General features: G+C 63.6%; 3 protein-coding genes across 8 annotated transcripts in view; all 3 read right to left on the bottom strand.

Annotated features, from left to right (window-relative positions):
* Nucleotides 1–507: 507 nt before the first annotated feature.
* Nucleotides 508–2,004, bottom strand: CPSF4L (cleavage and polyadenylation specific factor 4 like; the record flags this gene model as incomplete). The annotated part of the gene is given in 6 exon segments (XM_080401324.1): nt 508–1,444; nt 1,447–1,498; nt 1,502–1,513; nt 1,516–1,667; nt 1,670–1,748; nt 1,972–2,004. Coding segments are annotated over 6 exon segments (597 nt in total). The 3' UTR covers nt 508–1,175.
* A 3,053-nt stretch (nt 2,005–5,057) lies between these two features.
* Nucleotides 5,058–16,138, bottom strand: CDC42EP4 (CDC42 effector protein 4). 2 transcript variants are annotated; one of them, XM_080387042.1, is made up of 2 exons: nt 12,110–16,138; nt 5,058–7,015 (listed from the first exon to the last, which is right to left on the bottom strand). In XM_080387042.1, exon 2 carries the CDS (start codon nt 6,878–6,880, stop codon nt 5,948–5,950), a length of 933 nt encoding a protein of 310 aa, XP_080243168.1. In that variant the 5' UTR covers nt 6,881–7,015; nt 12,110–16,138; the 3' UTR covers nt 5,058–5,947. The 2 variants fall into 2 exon arrangements, with proteins under 2 accessions (XP_080243168.1, XP_080243169.1); XM_080387043.1 differs by lacking the exon at nt 12,110–16,138 and adding an exon at nt 10,956–12,066.
* A 1,198-nt stretch (nt 16,139–17,336) lies between these two features.
* Nucleotides 17,337–19,023, bottom strand: part of SDK2 (sidekick cell adhesion molecule 2) — a 52,172-nt gene continuing 50,485 nt past the window's right edge. For all 5 annotated transcript variants that reach the window (XM_080386908.1, XM_080386905.1, XM_080386907.1 and 2 more), the window contains one exon: nt 17,337–18,716. In XM_080386908.1, coding sequence (XP_080243034.1) covers nt 18,363–18,716 — 354 coding nt within the window. In that variant the 3' untranslated portion in view covers nt 17,337–18,362. The remainder of the gene's footprint in view (nt 18,717–19,023) is intronic.

A 19,023-nucleotide genomic window follows, 5' to 3' on the forward strand; every position in this document is an offset into this window, starting at 1 on the left:
ACATGAGCTGGGGCAGAAGCAAGAGCTGTGGGGCAGGGGCAGCTGGTGCATCACCCCGATGGGCAGAGGCACAGAGCGAAAGGGCCTCGACTCGAGAGAATGGCATGGGACCTTCTCTGCGTCACCTTGGATGGATCCGTGCTGCTCGTCATCAGCCTGGCCTTGAGGCTGGAGAGGGATAGAGGACAGGCAGTTACTCCCTGGGACATGACAAACGGTACCCCCAGATCCCCCTGTGGCTCCCACAGCCTCTCAGGGCTATCCCAGGGCTCAGGCAGCTGGTCCAGGCACCCCCATGGGGACCGGGGCTGTCCCCTGCCCACCCACCAAAAACCCTGTGGTCACCAGCTCAGGTTGGACATGAGGAGAGACCAAAGGGGTTCGGTGAGTCCAGACAAGGACCCAAAGCAACCTTGCCCTTGACCCAGACACTGCAAGGGCCACAGCCACCTCCTCAGCCTCGGAGAGGGGGCTGTCCCCCAGCTGCATGCTGAGTGCCCCCCCCCCCCCCCCCCAGCACATACTGCATGAATTTGCACTTGGGTCCTTCTGGGCAGAAGCCAACGAGGTAGTTGGCACACATCAACCTCCGTGTGTGCTTGTACTTGCACAGGGGACCTGCAGAGGAGAGGTTCTAGTTTACGGGGGCACAGCATCACCTGCAGCCCTGCAGGGATTTCGGGAGCAGCCCCATTCCCCTTCAGCTCTGTGGGGTCTTTGCTGCCCCAAGCCCAGATCCCCACCGGGCACCTGGTCCCACTCCCAGGCAGTCCCCAGACAGCCCACTGGTTCACCCTGCTCTGGCTCAGAGGTGGCAGGAGGTCGGGCCAGCAGTGGGGTCCAGACCCCCCATCACCGGTGGGCAGATAACACGGGTGGCCCCTGCTCACCCCAGCAGCTCACCCTGCCTGCAGAAGCCACGGTCGTACCAGGGACAGCCCATGGTGCTGGCAGTGGCATCAGTGTGCTTGAAAGGACAGTCCTTGTTGCTGCACTGGCCTGTGGGAGCAAGTGATGGGACAGTGCTCGCTCAAGCCAAACACAGTGGCAATCACTCAAGGATGCTCTGAATGAGAGGAACCAAGGTGGCCCCAGGAGCACTCCAGGCTTGGCTTGGGGACCAGTGGCCCTGCGTGGGTGCCAGTGGCATTTCTTCCCACAGACAGGAGGTGGCATCAGGCGCTTGCTCGAGGCCAGACCCAAGGAACATGGGTGCTGGGGTGGGAGAGGCTCCCTGGGGTCCCCAGCCCTGTCCCACACCTACCGAACTTGGAGAAGCAATAGCACTCGGGCATCTTGGTCGCATCGTACTCATGCAGGAAGTCGCAGCCATCGCCCTTCTTGCGGAGCCCACACAGCCAACGCTTGCAAACCACCATCTTCGCCCCGCTGACATGCTGGAAGGGGCACTGCACACCTAGCCACGGCACACACCCACTGCCACACCCGCCTGCGCCCCCAGCCCCTGCCGTGGCAGCCCCTCCAGTCCTGCCTGCACTCAGGACCCACCTCCAGCCCCAGCACCTTGGCTTGGGACATGCCAGCAGGAGCTTTCCCAGGTGTGTGGGAGATTTGCAGCACCCATGGGGTGCACAGCACTTGAACCCTCCCAGGGGAGCCAGACCTTGGTAGTGCCTGGGGGACCAAGCCCTCCCCAGTGCAGAAGAGTAAAAGTATTCATCCAAAGGGCCAGGGGAACAGGGGGCTCTGAGCAGCATTAGCATTTTGGGCAAAAACTCTCCAACCCACTGGCCATGGTGTCATGGAGCGATCTGCCACGGACGTGGGCTGCTTGTGGAGCAGAGGGGGGGCCTGTCTGGCTCCCTGGTGTCCCCATATTCTTGTAGGGTGGTGTCAGTCCCATCCCTGTCCCTTCTCAGCACTCGCCCCTGGTGCACAACCCTCAGTGGAAGAACTTGCAGACAGCTGCCCTCAGCTCTGTGGGGGAAAGCAGAACAGAGAGGTGCTCACCCACTGCCCCCAGTACTGGCACCACTGTGCCATCGTGGGCAAAAGCATCTCAGCCCTCTCCACTAGCAGCCCCCCCCAACACGGTGCCAGATGGATCCATGAGTGAGCAATGCCCAGAGCAGCCTGGCCTCAGGCAGGAGCCCAGCGAGGAGGCAGGACAAGAAGCACCCAGGCATTGTGGTGGATGCAGCAAGAGCCAGGAGCACCAGCAAGGAGGAGAGCCCCAACACCTCCTGCAGCCCCATCACCCTCCAAGGATGCCACAGGACCTTGTCTCCAACTTACTGCCCATACCTGGGAAGGGCAGGGGCTGAGCTCCTCGCTGCTGCTCCACATCAGCCTCCAGGTCAAACCTGATCTTCTCCACACCAGCCACCAGGTCCTGCATCACCCCTGCTCCAGCAAGGGTCACCTCCAGCACAGCACAGGCAAGGAGCACAGCAGCAAAGGGGCTGCTCAAGGAACACACAGATGTCCCAAGGGAGCACCACACTCTGCAGCTCATCAGGCCCCAGCAGCACTCAGAAACCCTCCTCCTTCTCCTCCTCCCCAAGCCAGAGCAAAACCAGCACAGGCAGCAGCTCAGAGCACTCAATTTAGAGAGAGAAGCTGCCCACATCTGATCTCAATTTGCAGCCGTGATTGCCTGGTGCCGCAGCCCAGCTGCAGGGAGCTCAGCCCCAGGCCCCCATCCCGTCCCCCGTAATTGCCTCTCAGCACCGACATCTGCTTTTCCTCCAGCCTCGGCTCTAGGGCAGAGCAGCTGGCCCACATCTCCCCAGGAGCAGTGAGGTCTTCTGGGGCTGGCCATGAGCTGGGTTAACCCCCTCCCACTGGGGCTGCTGCTCGGCCTTGAACAGAGCCACATATGGCCTGAGTGCCATAACAAAATGTTCCGACAGCAAGGGACAGATCCTGGGTGGGTTTTGTTGCCATCTGAGTGTTTTCAGCATTGCTGGGTGCACAGCATCATCATCCCCAGCCCCGCTCACCAGCGCCTGGTGCCCAGCAGGACAGACCCACGTCCCTAGGCTCCTGGTGGGGACAGCTACGTCACACCTCGCATCCTGATGGGAAGCCCCTTTGGTCCCCACTGCCAGGCTGGGGGCTTGTATTGCATGCCAGGCTGCAGCGGCACGTGCTGGGCACAACCGTGGTGCCACACTGCTTCCCGGAGCTGCTGGGAGCCCCCACAGCCCTGGGTGGGTTTAACCTAATGCTTCGTCCCTCCTCCATCACGCGGCTCTTCTGGCCACGCACATCCACGGCACGCGCCCGGAGTGACGTGGCCTGACACATCGGGGATGGAGACCTGCTCCCATTCTGTCACTATCTATAAATGCACTGGACCAGTGCTGCCCGCCTGCCGGAGCACTGCCTGCGGGTGCTGTGGCCGCAGCCCTGCGCAGGGTGCTGTGCACTGACCTGACACCGAGTGGCCATGCCGTGCACATGCCAGGTCCCACACCAAGATGCCCACCCTGTGCTGTGCCGATAGAGGGGTTTTGGGGAGTCTGCGGGGGCAGCCCAGCCAACCTGCCCTCCCCTGCAGCAGGCACTGGCTGGACACAGCTGGCATTGCAGTGGTGCTGGCATTACTCCCCACTAGACCAGGACCTGTTGCACTGGCCCTGTGCTTGCTCCTGATGTGCCAGGGCCACCATCCTGTCCCATCGAGTGGGGCCATATCCCGTGTGCACTCAGCCAGCCAGCGTGCACTTTCTGCTCCATCAGCTTGCAGCAGCATGATGCTGCTGAGCAGGAGGCTGGAGCTGACAGGTGTCACAAAGATCACCATTGCCAAGTGACAGTCACAGGCGGCTAGTGCCAGGGGGCCCAGGGCCTATCCTCTCCTCACAGCACCAGCGAGGCCCTGGGGAGCAAGGAGGTCCCAGGAAGGGGTGCAAGCCCCAGTGACCTACCCTGCCTTGCCTCTTTCTATCAAGCATCCATAAGGGACAGGAGGAGCCAGGTCCGCCCCAGCAGCCTGCTGACGTCCCAGGAGGCAGGGATCAGGACCATCAGCTCAAGGGATGCATGCCCAGAACGGGGCAAGGGGCAGCGGCGCCAGGACCCTGGCACAGGGCGGGGGGGGCTGTGCTGCAGTGACCAGGGCAGAGACAGCCCGGTGAGCTCAGAGCCACCAGCTGCAGCTGCTGTTGTTCTCCTTGTCCCAGACAATAGCCCAATGTCCCACGCAGCAGGGTGTTGGGTTGGGTCTGTGCATCCACAGGACCCTATTGTGTCCCCACTGGGGCACGGCCCTTGCCCGCTCCCACCCGCTTCACCAGGGGAGACCCCCCACAGGAGCACAGGGGCACTCCGCCTCTCCTAGGGCCAGAGATGCTGGAGGGGCCAAATTTTTCCTCCCTTTCCATGACCAGTGAGGAAAGCCTGGCCAGTGCTCCTGGCACAGCCATGTTCTCCACCAGCTGAGGGAAGGGCTCTGGGCTGCTCCCAGTGCTTTGCCCCATCACAGCCAGTACTGGCTTCATCAGAGGGGCTGGGGAGGGAAGGCAGCCCCCTGCCTGCACAGAGTGCTATGGGAAGCCGGCTGTGGAATGGGAATGACCTGCCCTACTTGCCATGCTGGGGTCATCTGTGTCCACAGCAGCCCTGTGGGGCTGGGAGCACCCAAGACAACCCGAGCCCTGGCCCCCAGCCCATGGGAGCAGGGACAACCAGTCCTGCCCCACCATCACCTTCCCCTCCTCCTTGGCTAACAGGGAGCAGGGCTGCAGGGAGGAGAGCTACATCTTGGCAAAGCCACCCTTGGCAGGAGCTGGCCTGGCCGGAGGGTCCCAGCCCTGAGCCAGATCCGGCCAGCAGGAGCTCGCCTGCTTCCTCCCGCCACAGGCAGCCCCGTGCCACGGTCAGATAAAGCACGGCCGCCGCAGGTGCCGAAACGCTGGCCAGGGACCCGCTGCCAGGCAGGACTCCAGCCAGGGACAGGCAGCAATGGTGGAGGCAGCAGGACAGGGTCTGGGGACAGCGGCAGCACAGAGAAAGCCGGCCCCCACTTGTACAGCAGCCTGCAAACACACACATCCCTACGTATCTCCTCCCCCAGGAATTCAGGCCACTGCTGTCACTACCGTTTCCTTTTATTCTTTGCATTTGTACATACATGGTATAAAACCCTCCTCTTCCACCCGCCTGCACCAGGCCAGCCTCAGCACTGCATGGCCAGACCGGCCCCACAACAGCAGCCGCCTGGCACGCAGGATGCCGGGGCTCACCCTGGCTCACAGGGAGTTCCAGGTGTTCCTCCCACTGGGAACAGACCCACGCTCCCACCGGCATCCCTGGGAGCTGGCCAGGGGCCATCCCTGTGACCCCAGGATGCTGGATCAAGCATCTGGGATAGCTCCATCCATCCATCCATCCGAGGGATGAGGAGCAAGTGCCCAGCACAGCATGGGGCTGGAGGCGCTTGGTCTGCAGAAAGTCCCCAAGAAATGTGGGGAGCTGGAGCTGCCCACAGCCCCAAGCCCCCTCTGAGCTCTAGAGCCAAGTCCTTCCTCATGGGAAACTCCCCTCCGTTAAAACCAAAAGCAAGAGTAAAGAAAGTTAAGTACAAATCAGAGAGCAATAAAAACCATACGGTGGAAAAAAAAAATATATTACTAAAGGGGCTAAAACTTTGAAGCCTCGTCTTGTTTGATCCTATATTGCTTTACATGGGTGGGTGGGAAGAGCTAATATCCAAAGTCCAACAGAAAGAACCAAAATAGAGTCTGCTTTCCCCTCCTGGGACGTGCTGGAGCTCTCCAGGGGCCGAAAGGCGTCGGGGCTGCCCCCAGCCCCGGGAGCAGAGCGCTGTCCTGCCACGGCACGTCCACCTTCGGACGGGGAGAGGGAACGAGTGAGGAGTTGATTCTTCCCTGGTGCCACCCATTGTAGCACTGGGGTATTCGGCTCCATGTCCAAGAAACCACAAATGAGAACCAGACCCCTTGGCTCAGCCGCTCGCCTTTTATACTCTGATCTCGTCATCATCTTCATCGGCAAACGAGAACTCCTTGTCGGGGCGTTTTGGGCCCCCCCCCCGCTGGCTCGGTGGCCCGGGGACAAGGCTGTGCTCCTCTGGCCCCGAGGTGCAGCTGGACACTGAACTACTGTCCCTGGGGCAGCAGCCACCAGCACCACGGGATGGGCTCTGGCTTGGCAGGGCTGCTGCCACTGCCGGGGAGCCAGGGAGGGTGGCATCCGCCTCCTCCTCACAGCTCTCCTCTGCCTCAGGGTCTTCATCCTGCTCCCACTGCTCCTTATCCATGATGCTCAGGACATCCCCGAGCATGGAGGGGCCCAGGTCGATGTGGAAGGACATGATGGACTCAGCATGCTTCATGCCTGCCCCGCTCTTGGCCACCATGACGGGCAGATCCGTGATGTCCCCAAAGTCGCGCTCATCCAAGCTGGGGCTCAGTGGCCCGGCAGCTGCTCCGTTGGGGCGCTGCTGCTCTTCAGGGCTCACCTCCTCTGGCAGCTTCTTGACGGGGCTGGAGGAGAGGCTCTTGGGCAGCTGCCCCGCGCTCCTGTCCACCTCCTTCTCGTTGAGCTGGGGCAGGGAGACGGCATTCTTCACGAAGAGTGCCGAGTCCCGCAGCGAACCGAGCATGTCCCGCCGGTCACCTCGTGTCACCGACTGCGAGCGCTTGCTGCTGCGGAAGCGGCGGGAGAGCAGGCTGGGTTTGGAGGCTCCCGGCTCCTCACCCAGCTCTGGCCCCGGTTCCCCTGCCTTGCTGGTGAGGAAGGAGGTGTCCCCAAAGGCATCCCCTGCCCGCCCCACGTGCATGGTGTGGCGGAAATCCCCCAGCGGCGCGCTGATCATCTCAGCCGTCAGGTCAGCCCGTGAGCGACGCTTGGAGTGGGCAGAGTTGGAGACGAGTTGCTTGAGGATCGGCATCACCGCGGTGGGGAGGGGTTGCACTACACTGCACCGGGGCGGCCGAGACGGAGCTGCGTGTCCCACAGACCCAGCTGGTGCTCAGACCTGGTGCTCTGCAGCTGGGTTCCCACCGGTGTCACAGACAGGTCACTCCTAAGGGACAGGAGAAAGGGACACAGTCAGGCTTCGAGGACATGGGTGGGCACAGCCCTGCCAACACCGGCCCTCACCCCGCCAGGCTGCAAAATGTGACCCTGTGCCCACCAGCCACTCTGCTTCCTTGGGAACTGCCTTCACACAGCATCGCTCCACAGGGAACAAGCCCTCAGGCATCCCCGAGCTCCCCGTGCCCCTTAAATGAGCGGGTCCCAGAGCCCATTCATGGAGTATGTGCGGAAAGGACCACAGGAGAAAGACCTGGGCACAGGGATGTCACAGGACAGTCCCCGACCCTCTGCCTCACGTGAATGGCACCAAAGGGATGTGGGGCACCGCGGCACCCACCATCCCCTCCCAGCGCAGCCGAGCCCACCGGAGCAGGGTTCGGCAGCGCCTGAGCCTCTGGGAGCCGCATGCCGAGAAGATGCCTGGAATTTTTTTTTTATTATTTTTTTTTTAATTGGAAGAAAGCAGGGAGGAGCAGACGCCAGGAGGAATTGGAAACAGACGGCAGGAAGTGTGTGAGGAGGGCGTAGAGCCCCCGGGAGGCACCGCCAGCCAAGCGGCGTGCCGGGGGGAGCCAGGATGGGGGACCGGGACGAGCAGGCACGGCTACCCCTCCGCACCCGGCAGGATGGGGACTGGGGGTGCAGCCTTGCTGCTGCCCTTGAGCACCCCAAAGCCCTCCGTGCTGCTCCTCACAATACCCCAGCGCTGAGCCCATGCTGCCATGCCCACCCTCAACAGCCACCTCGCTGTCACCGCTGCGACTCAGGGGTGGCAGTTAGCAACAGACACGAGGCATGTTTCTCCTTCCTGTGGCTGCCTCTGTGCCACCAGCCAACCTGTCCAGCCCAGCGCCCATGGCCATGCAGAAAGGGCCACAAGGACAGTGACCACGTCACCGCATCCCGCGCTTCCCCTGGCGCCAGGCAGCCCCAGGTGGTCCCGGGAGAGGCTGCCGAGGAGGAAGGGCTCGCAGCCACCCGCTTCCTCCCTTCGGGCACCACCCGCAACACCGCGGTCCCATGACAAGCACGGGGAAGGGACTGACGTCTCTCCTCTGAGCAAGCCTCGGGGTGGGGGTCACGCCCCCCATTGCCCACCCAGCCCCAGGGTGCAGGTGAACGGCTCCACTGGGTTGACTGGAAGTGAATCCCAGTCCCGTAGCCCACGGCCAGCGATGGCAGCTTGGTCCTGGCACAATCCACTTCGCCGGACACCGCACGGGGCCACAGCAGCCGCCCCACTGCTGCCAGCACAGACAGGGGGAGGGCTCCTGCCCCACACCACCCCCCCATCCCTTCCCAAACCTGCCCTGCGACACCCGTCTGTCCCCCTCCGGGGCAGCAGGACCTCAGGCAGGATGTGCCCAGGAGTCTCATGCAGGCAGGATGGACTCTGACCCCACACGGGTGCAAAGTCCCGGCGCCCAGCCCTCCTGCACACAGCTTCTGTATGGGGCAGCCAGGGTGGCCATGCCCCACGGCACAGCGCCGGTGGCACACAGCCACGCTCCCCATCCATCCCTGCGCAGGATCCCACTGCCCAACTCCACTGCTGCAGAGCCCTGGGGATGTGATAGCACATGGGGTACCCAGCCAGAGGAGCCCCCCAGTTTATCCCCAGGAGCTGGGGGAAGACACAGAGCAGCCACACCGCCTTCTCCACACCGTCAAACCAGGAGCCAGGTGGACTTATTTCCCCCCTCGCCGCATCTGAATGTGGACAAGCAGCTCGCTGGAGCCCCAGCTCCCCTGGCCAGGATCTCACACAGCCCAGCTGAGCGCGTGTGCATGGCACAGACATTTTCCCCTTGCAAGGTCTCCTTTCAGGCCAGCATTCCTCCAGCCTTTGGTTTTACATAAAACAAACACTCCCGGCAAGCTCCCCAGCTGGGCCAGGCAACCGTGCTGCTGATTTAGGCCATCTGGGGACTGTCCCTCCCTTGTATTTAGATTTTGTGGCCAAGTTCAGCATTTGTGAGATACTTTGCAAGCCTCGGCAAAGGGGCCACGGGGAGGTTAGAGTGTTACCGGCGTGCTGCGGCAGCCTGCCTGGCCAGCAGCTCTCCAGCACCCTCACAGCTTCCAAACAAGCCACCGCGTTCCCCCTTGGCGCTCCAGCACACGAAGCCTTTTCGCAGCAGCCACAATCTCCCCCATCCCTCAATGCTTCTCTCACCCTGAGAGGCGGCAGCGCGGTGGGATGCTGCTGCCCCACAGCCTGGCTGCTGGCCCCATCCTGCCCAGGGGGGCGCAGGACACAGAGCCCCTTTCTCCTCCTCTTGCTCAGGGGAGAGGAGCGCGGATCCTGTGACATTCCCACTGCCGGCACTTTCACAAAGGAAACCAGGCCAGGCAGGCTTCGCCGCCACCGCCTCTCCAGCTCCCTACCAGGGAAAGCAGCTCTGTAACCCGAGAGACTGCAGGCAGGCTGGCAGCGCTGCGTCCTGGGGCAGCGAGCCCAGAGCACTGCCAAGTCCCAGCAGGGCTTTGGGGAAAGGGGAGGGGATGGGACCTGCAAGCGCAGGTTGAGGACAAGAGGGATAAAGTGTACCAACAGACCAGGCGCTGCTTCCCGCCTGCCTTCTCACTCCTTTGGGACCACAAACTCTGAGGAGCGAGAGCCTCAGGTCCCCGGGGATGTGATTTCCCCTGCGAATAGGTGTCTGCTTGCAGGACAGCAGGGTCCTGCCGCCAGCGTGGAGGGTGGGACGGGCCTGGCCAAGGGCAGGGCAGGCAGGGGGACTGTGTGCAGGCCTCCCATGAGCCCCCCACATCCTCCCCATCTCACCCTGCTCAGCACCAGTCACCACGGGGACCCGAGGCACAAGTGGCTGAAAGAAAGAGGCCAGTGAGTGTGTGCACACAGGAGAAACGCCGAGTCCAGCCACGCTCCCACACGTCCTGCCCCCAACTTGTCACGCTCACAGGCTGGGAGAGCCAAACCTGCAGAGGGTGAAAGCATCCTGGCTGGCCCGGCCAGCTCCAAACGAGCTTCCCCGGCTTTGCCATGCAGAGCACCGCAGGCAGCACCCTCCAGCCCAGAGATCAGAGGATGCTCTCCCCACCCTGTCGAGTGCTGCTGGGGCAGGGGCTGTGCTGGACCAGTCAAGCCCCCAAGTACTGCCCGGGGCCAGGGAGAACCCGCACACCAGGCAGGAAGGACACGCCGGCTGCTCAGCCCCACTTTCTGGTGCTGTGCCCCTTGGGGATCCGGCTCAGGCGGCCCTTTGATGTCGGTGCCTGGCAGACAGCTGCTGGAGACAGGGCACGAATCACACCCCGCCACCGCCGGCCCAAGAGGGGAACCAGCCCGATGTCACACCCTCGTGTCAGGCTCCCCAGCGAGTCTTCCCAGGGCTGGGGGCAGACAGTCCTGTTAGTGCGGGCAGCCCAGGCGGCCCAGTGACCACCTCCTCCCGACACAGGTGACAGGTCTGGTCCTGTCCCTGGCATCAGGACGCCGCCAGAGTTCAGCCGTTGGATGCATGGAGCAGCCCCAGCAGCACCTCTGGAAGCGGCAAGGCAGCCAGCCCCAAGCACCAGAGCTGGGGATTGTGAGACGGCTCGCCGGGGCTGGAGGAGCTCAGCTCTCACCGGGGCGATCGGCACACCGAGCAGCACCAACTGGGGAACTCACCACCCCAGCACTGGCACACCAGTGCCAAAAGCAGAGCAGCGCTCCCCGAGGGACTGCCGACAACCGGGAGCTAGCCAGAGTTCAGCAAGGAACTATTGGCAGGACGTGCCAGAACACGCACAGGACCATAAATCCTCCTGCTACGGGGCCATGAACCAGCCCACAGCTCTCTGCAGGGCGAGGAGGGGACAATCCTGGGGGGAAAGGTTATCTCCTCGCTGGCCCCGGCTTCGTCTCTCACAACAACAGGGGCTGGCCGGGTCCGACAGGATACCGGGGCTAAACAGACCTCCTGACCTCTGCCAGGCTCCGAATTCCTGCGGTTTTGCTGGGGTGGACGGGAAGTAAACAGGCAGGCTTCCCACGGCTCGGCCACTGCACCCTACCTGCCGCCGGGGACGGCACCCCGCAGCCGGCCAGCTTGGGGGGCCCGCGGCCGCGGCGGCTGTTTGTGCTCAGGACAAAACCTGGGGAACAAAGGGAGAGACCGCCACGGTCAGCACAACCGGCAGTGCGGCCGGGGAGGGAGCCCGCTGCCGGGCATCCCATGGCACAGAGCCAGCCTTGCCCTCCCCCCGCCGCCCCCCAGGACCCAAACCCACCGACTGCTCAGTGCTAAACCTCAGCTGGACTCGCTCCACGGTCTCCGAGGCAGCTGCGTCCAAAACAGACTTGTTTACTGTGCACCCAGCGAGGGAGAAAGCCCCGGCCCGGGGCGCAGAGAGCTGCGCTGCCTTCGCCACCTCGCTCCGTGCCTCAGTTTCTCCCCCAGACCGTTAACGATTCCAGCTCCCTTTAAAGCAGCTTTCCTGATCTATAGATTCGGCACTCGGAAACATCTATAGTTATCGCTGCTACCGCCGGGGTCAAACCAGGGCAGCGCAGGCCGAGTCCAGCCCCCCGCGAGCGGCCGCTGCCCCCCAGCCCCGGCCCGGCCCGCAGCAGGATGAGCTGGAGGGGGATTTCGGGCGGCTCTGACTCAGCACCCGCCTGCGCCCAGCCCCGGCCAGCCCAGGGGTGCTGCTGGCCCCGCTCCAGCCCGGGGAGGAGCAACCTTTCCGAGAAGGGCCGCGCGCGGCCACCGCCCCGGCTGTGGCCACCGCCGGCTCCGGGCACCACCGAGCCCCCGCCGGGGCGTGCAGAGCCGGGCCAGGGGGAGCCGGGCCGGTGCCCTACGCTGGGCAAGCACAGCTCCGCACCCCGCTTAGCCCCTCCGCCCGCCCGCGCCGTGGACCGGCCCCACGGACCGGGGGTGAGTGGGGGGGGGGGGGTGAGGGTCACCGCCGCCCCAGCCCGCTACCGGAGCGGGGCTCGGGGCAGCCCCGGGGACCCCACCCGCCACCGGACAATAGCCGAGCTGGGGCCCGGCTGCCTCCGCCGCGCCGAACCGAACCGAGTCGAGCCGTGCCCGGCCGAACCGAACCAAGCCCCGGAGCCGCCTACCTACGCTCACGGGCCGCGCTGCCGCTCCATGGCCGTGCCGAGCCGAGCCGAGCCGAGCCGGAACGGAGCTGCCCCCCCACTACCGCGGCGGCGGGGCATGATGTCATCGCCCCGCCCGGGCCAATGGCGCGGCGCCACGTCACGGCCAGTCCCACGCCCTCCATTCAAACCCGAGTGGGGCGGGGGGGAACTCTTGGCCTGGGCGGGGCCCCGCCCATGGGGGTGCCCCTGTGTGGGGTCCCGAGTGGGGTCCCCGGCCCCTCCCGAGCGGGGCGCAGGGATCCGCAGGGGTGGGGGGGTCCCGGTGGGCAGAGCAAGGGGCTGGCAGAGCGGCGGGTGTTGAGGGGGTGGGGGGGTGTCACAGACTTTGATTAATGAGGGGGAATTAAGAGCCGAACTAAACTGCCAGGAGGAGGCGGGTTCAGCCTCAGGGCAGCACCGATGTCCCCGTCCCACTGGTGATCGTGACACCCACGAGGCCGCAGCCCCTACACCCACCTTCCCCCCACCCCACGGCTCCGTGCCCCCAGCCAGCCTCGCTGCTCCGTCCCCCCCGGGGCACAGGACCCCCCCAGGCCGCGGGCTGGGAGCTCTGTGGCTGGGCCAGGGGGGCACCATGGCTCCCCCAGCCCCCGGCCCAGCGGTGCGCTGAAAGGGAGAGTGCAGGGCTGCACAGCCGCTCTCGGGGATTACAGCGAGACCTTTGTGGGAGAAAAGGGGTGGGGAGGATGGGATTATCCCCAATCTGCCTAATGCGGCGTTTCTTGCATATTCCGGAGCGTCTGGTGCCTCTGTGGAAGGAGCCAGTTTAGGTGTGGGGGGGGTGGCGAGCGGAGTGCTGGGGTGCCCCAGTCGTGCAGCCCTGGGGGCTCAGGTGCTGGGGCACGATGCTGTGGGAGGATGAAGATTTCTCATGTGTCCAAGGAGCTCCGTTCCCTGGGCTCGGCAGCACCCACCCGGGGGGGCATGGGTGCAGCCCGGCGGGCTGTGGGTGCAGCAGCAGCCAGGGCTGGGCAGCACCGGGCACTTTGATGGCTCACCTGGTGCAGCCGCTTCCCTCCGTGGGAAGGGCAGGAGGCTGCTTGCAGCATAACCACGGAGCTGCCACTCCTGCCGGCAGCTGGAGCAAGTGTGGCGCTGCGGAGATGCTGGGGTTGGCGCGGTGGAGAGGCTCTGCTGGACTGAGCACCATGGCCAAACCATCCAGGGCACAGCCTCTTCCCGCAGCCCGGGTGTCCAGCATCATCCTGCCTCCGCCAGTGCCTGCAGGCTCCTTCCCAGACCGTGCTGCTTCATCGGCTCGTACCAGTGCCATTTTCATGGCTGTTTGGTTTGGCAAATTTTATTTTCCTTGTTTTCCAAAAGGGGAAATTGAGGCAAGAGGCAAAGCTCTGTGCCCGCAGTTGAGCAGGGAGCCCCTGGGAGCCACCGCTGGATGCAACAGTGGTTTGTCAGTGGGTGAGGAAGAGGAGGGTTTTCCAGAGCTCCCACCAGCAGCTCTACCCACTCGTGTGGGGTCAGTGCGTGTTAATCGAAGCCCGTGAGCACCAGTACAGCCCTGCTCACCTCACCTGATGCTGTCATGGGAGCACGGCGCTGGCTGAGACAGCGCAGTCAGGAGGGATTAACATCAGCTGGCTGGTGGGAGCCGCCGGGAAGGCTCTCCCACGGGCTGGCCTAACTCCGGCTGGGAAGAGCAGGCACCCACTCAACTTGAAAAACTGCCTGGGAGAGATGGGCCCCCTCCCCTCCCCAGCAGCTCAGCAGAACCCCAGGGCTGGATCCGGCCTTGGGGAGATGGCAGCGGTGTCGGGGTGCTGGGAGGCTCAGGAGCACGGAGCGGGTGGCTGCGTCGCTCCCGCCCTTCCCAAACCCTCTGCCGGTTCCTTTTACTGCTTCTCAGTAAGCACTAGCTTCTCAGCAGCTTTTGAAAGCAGAGAAGAAAAAAGGCTTGAAAAGCTCTTTGAAAAGCAGGGCAGGGAGAAGCGCCCGAGTTTCCCGGCAGCCCCATCCCCTCCTCCTGCTGCCAGCGCCTGCCAGCTTTGTCTGCCGACGCTGCCTTGGCCACACAGGAGATGCTGCCGAGCAAGCTGGGTGCTTTCCCGGAGGCCAGTGCTGCACCAGGGTGTGGGGTTCACCGTGAGACACCCCAGCATGCCAGGAATGAGGCATTGCCTCCACAGCCCCCCCAGATCCCACCAGCCCCAGGGCCCAGTGCTGGCTTCTGCCAGAAGCCTCTCCAACAGCCCCACTGACACCCACGGATACCAGCTTGCACCCACAGATGTGGGGTTTCACCCGTTCCCCAGGCTGTTCGCTCAGAGGTGGTTATCAGGCTAACGGGCGCACCCTGGCAGGACCACCCTGCCTGCCCACCACTGGCACCTCGGCACCCGTGGGTGCACGGGTGAGCACCAGGACAAGCTGTGCACAGGTCAGAGGCTGCTGCAGGCAGGCTCTCTGTGCAGCCGCCCACCTTTCCCAGCCGGCACGCTCCCCTGGCCAGCAGTGCCTGGGAACAGGCTCGCACAACTCGCCACCTGCCTGGGAACCCATGGCTTGGCCACGGTGCAGCCATCCTGGCTTCCCCCGGGGGATCCCATGTGGAGTGTGGCTGCTGTGAGGACCCACCGCAGCCAGCAGGGCCCATGGAAGACCCTTGCCCTGGAACAGATTCAGTGCAAGGATCCCTTCAGCTGGGGTGCCACGGCATGCACTGGGCACCCCCACCTGTGGGACAGGGTGCACAGACCTGAGTCCATCCTCTCCACCGCTCTCCTCTACCCGCCGCCCCAGGAGGGCTCCGACACCGTCCCTGCCGCCAGCCGCTCTGCCCGTGCCGCAAGCTTCGCAGCCTGGCACGGCGCAGGAGGCAGCAGGGCCTGGGGCACGTGGGGCTCTGAGGATGCGCCAAGTCCTGTCTAGTCCCCGGCATGACAGGAGGGGTTGTCCCTGTCCCCACAGCCCAAGGCAAGGGAAAGGTGGGGACACTCGGCTCTGCCCTGGGAGCTGGCAGGGAATCTGGGATATCTGGGGGAAAGGGAGAACCCAGGCTGCAGGGCTGCTTCTCCTCCACCACACACCAAACATTTCTCTTTGCTCTGATTACTGCCCGCTTGATCTAATCTCAACCTGGAAAATAAACTGTTACTACCTGACTCCAACACCACCACCACTTCAGTTTAAATAAATAAATAAAAACAAACCACGGAATTCAGCCCGGCTTTAGAGGTTGCAATTCGCATTTCTGGCACATAAACATCTCCCCGTCGCACCTGGGTACTGCCCTGTCTGCACAGCGAGGTCTGGGGGTGCAGCTGCTCCCCTTTGCCCTGCTTCAGCTCACCCAGCCCTGATAAGCGAGTGGCACGCTGCCCTTGGGAGACCCGCAGGCCACTGCCGAGCGGCAGTCAGGACATACGTCAAGGCCAATTCACTCCCCGGGGACTGATTGCTGCCGACAGCTCGCCCTGCCCGTCTGCGGCACAGAGCAGCCTGGAGAGCTGGCAGCGGGGCTGGGCACCGGCAGCCCAGACCTGCCTGGAGGGGCCAGGGTGGCAGAAGGGACTTTTGGAAAGAACTGGTTGTGGCGGCAGCGTGGTGAAAGCTGAGGCTGGAGGAGGTGGCTGTGCTCGGCAGGGAGCACGGCATCTTCCCCCGTGAGCCCAGCCAGTCTGGTTGCATCTGTGCTGGGGAGAAACTGAGGCAGCACAGGTGAGCAAGAGCTCCTGCTAGTGCCACCGGCACTTGGCCCATCCTTGCTGTGCCCATACTGGGCTTTGTGCCCCATGCAGCCCCCAGACCATCCCAGAGAGGTTTCCCGGGGAGCAGAGGGTGAACCCAACTGCTGTGGTGGGATGTGGGATCTGCCACTTCCTTGGGTGCTGCATCCTTCAGTTGTGGGAAACCATGAGTAGAAAGGGCTCGTCCTGGCTTCACCACCATTGCTGCCACAGGGCCCCAGGCACGCCGGCCACCTTCACCTCCCAGCACAGCACCAGCTCCAAACCTGCTGCCGATGTTGCTGCACCCTCTGGCTTCAAATCGTGTCCCTTGCACAAAGAGCTCGCCTGTATTGCTCAACTCCCCAGACCTGCTCTGCCCCGTGTCTCTGGCAGCTCCATGTCCCAGCCCCAGTGGGAGGAAGGTCTCTCTTGCACAAGCAAGGGTGCCTGGGGCTGGAGCTGATCTACAAACAAGAGGCAAGATTTGTCCTGCCAAACACACACCCTTTTTTGCCCCCATACAAATGTCTCCACCTGAGTGGGTCATCAGGCTCGCCTTGCTGCCCAGGGATGAGACGGGCACCCCTGGGTGCTGCGCTCCCTTCAGTGCCAGCTCCCAAGTAGGTCAGATGAGTTACTGGCCAGAAATGCCCTCTGCTCCCCGCTGCTCCAGGGCCGCAGCAATGTGCCGAGGTGGGGACAGTGCTTCTGCCGATGGCTGCAGCTCGGCAGCAATGCCACTGCAGCGTCCCCCATTTCTCCCCATCCCATAGGATGGGCGAAGGGGGCTGCGGCATGGGGTCACACCCCCCAGCTCCAACCGGTCCCCAAACCAGCGCCTGTGAAATGCTCCCTCTGGCAGCCCCAGCCCATGCCGGCGTGAGGGTCCAAGTATATGCCTGCAAGGAACTCCGAGCCCCTGCCCTGCAGTGAGGGGCTGTGCAGACCCCACAGCCCCTGGTCCTGGTAGCCCCCAGCGAGGGAACAGCCCTCGGCCAAGGAAGGAGGTGCCGGTGCCTTGCTGGTGCTGCTGGCAGGCTGAGCCTTCCCCAGCCCTCGGCTCCAGATCCGCGCTGTTTGCTGCCGGAGGGGTGCTGGGCGATGAAACCCAAGCACAGCACCTGGATTTTCCTGACAGGCCTGAAGGGCAGAGCAGGCAGCGAGGGTGGCTGCAAACCGCTCCAGGAGAAATCCCCACTGCCAGTGACACAGGGCTGCTGCTGGCGATGGGGTCACCTCCCTCCTTCCCTGTCCCACCCCGTGGTCCCCTTTCCCGCTAGCTCCAGACCCCACTGGGCTGGAAACATGCAGGGATACAGCCATCGCCACTCCCTACTGCATTCTGGGCCCGATCCTGGCACTGCAGCCTCTGGCAGCCTCTGCCTGGCTCCTTCCCCAGTGCTGTAGGGCTGGCAAAAGCCCTGCCGGGGCAACTGGACAAGCGGACACATCCCGCTGGCCCCTTCGTTGCCACAGCACGGTGACAGAGAGGCGAGACGTGCTGATCCTCAGGCTGTTTATTGGCATCTCCCTCGGTTCAGCCCGGGTGCCGCAGCCCCACCGGGCTGGTGCCTGGCTCACCGGTAGGCACTGCAGGGGTTTTGCTATGCAGAGACCACCAAAATGCCCCCAGCCACAGACCCCCCTCCCCAGGCATCGCAACCCCTGCATGCCCGCTATGGTCCCAGGCCTCTGCACAAAACCCCATTTAAAAAATCCCCAAACCACGAGAAACGCAGAGGGGTGGCTACAGTCACTGCATTGCCCCCTCTGAGCCCTCACCCGTGCCCCTGCACAGCCCCAGGGTGCAAAACTGGGGGGGGGGGGGGACATCAGCACCATGTGCACCCTGGTCGGCTCTCCTGGCGTTCCAGTCCTGGCTTCTCCTAGGGGGGCTGTGCTGGGCCAGGCACAAACGAGGATAAGAATTAATTGTCCCCTGGGTTGCTAGCACAGTGGGTGCCCTCTTCTCGCAGAGGCTGGGGGGTCCAGGGTGGGGGTTTCATGTCCAGAGGTTTTAAGATCAGCAGAGCTCCTCTTCCTCTCTGCAGCTGGGGTCTCCGTGTCACCACTTGTTCCGTGTCCCGGGGGAGCTGCAAACAAAGGGGCTGGGGTTTGGCATGGCAAGACCCCCTGCGCCCAGCCCAGCAGGTGCCAAGGGCAAAGTCCCTGCAATCCTGCTGGCACGCCGAGTCCTCCTGCCCCAGCTCAGCCAAGGGCTCCGTAGCACAGAAAGCTTTGGCCAAGAAGAGGAGCTGGGTTTTGTTCCCCAGCCCCAGGGAAGGCGCTTGGCGTTCTGTTCCGGCTCTGCCGAGGAAGCAAAGCACCCGCTGCGGCACCGAGCCTGAACCTGGGGCCGCTGCCCACCATGGCACCACTGCCATGCCTGGGGCCCTTCGGCCTCTCCACCTTTTCCTCCTCCTCTTCTCCCCCTTGCCGATTTTTAATTTTTCCTTAATTTCTTGGGGGTTTTCTTTTTTCTTTTTTCTAATTTTTTCCTCCTGTTTGTTTTTGCTTCTGTTTAAATATCAAACGAAAGAAGAAAATCCAGCGATGGGGGCTCTGGAGCCAGGGGCCAGGCTGCTGGGTGGGCGGTAGAGGGTACCGGGCTGGCTGGGGGGGTTGCCGGGGGTCTGGGGGGTGGGAGTCCTGCTGGCTTTGGGGCGGAAGAGGCTGCCTTGCTGCGTGGAGGTGCTGTTGGAGAGGGGTGCGTGGTCAGGCTCCCCTGAGTCGCTTTCAGTGTAGCTGTACGCCTGCGCCCGTGAGATGCCCTTCTGCTGCCGCCGCCACGAGTTGTAGTAGGTGGGATCGCTGATGTAGTGGTTGACAAAGGAGTGGGCTTTCTGGTGGCCGGGGTCCACCTCGTACTCGCTGTCGCTGCCCTATAGAACAAGGTAGGAGAGTGAGCCTGGGGTGGGGGGCATCACCCACCAGCCCCCAAAAGAGGGTGAGCTTTCCCAGCGCTCTTTGGGGGATGCTGGCGAGCACATCCCAAAAGACATCGGGGGCTGGGACGGCTGCAGCACCACTGGGGGGTTTCTGCCTCTTACAAAACAAAACCTCATAGAAAAGGGTTGCAGGGTCCTGGGGCCCCTCGGAGGGGGGATCCCCGAGGCTGTGAGACCCCCAGGCTGGCGGGGAGGATGTTTTTGGGAGGCGGGTGCTGGCAGCTCTGCCTCCCCCTTGGCG

The sequence above is a fragment of the Falco punctatus genome, assembly GCF_963210335.1.
Source record: "Falco punctatus genome assembly, chromosome: 1".
NCBI classification, from domain to species: Eukaryota; Metazoa; Chordata; class Aves; order Falconiformes; family Falconidae; genus Falco; species Falco punctatus.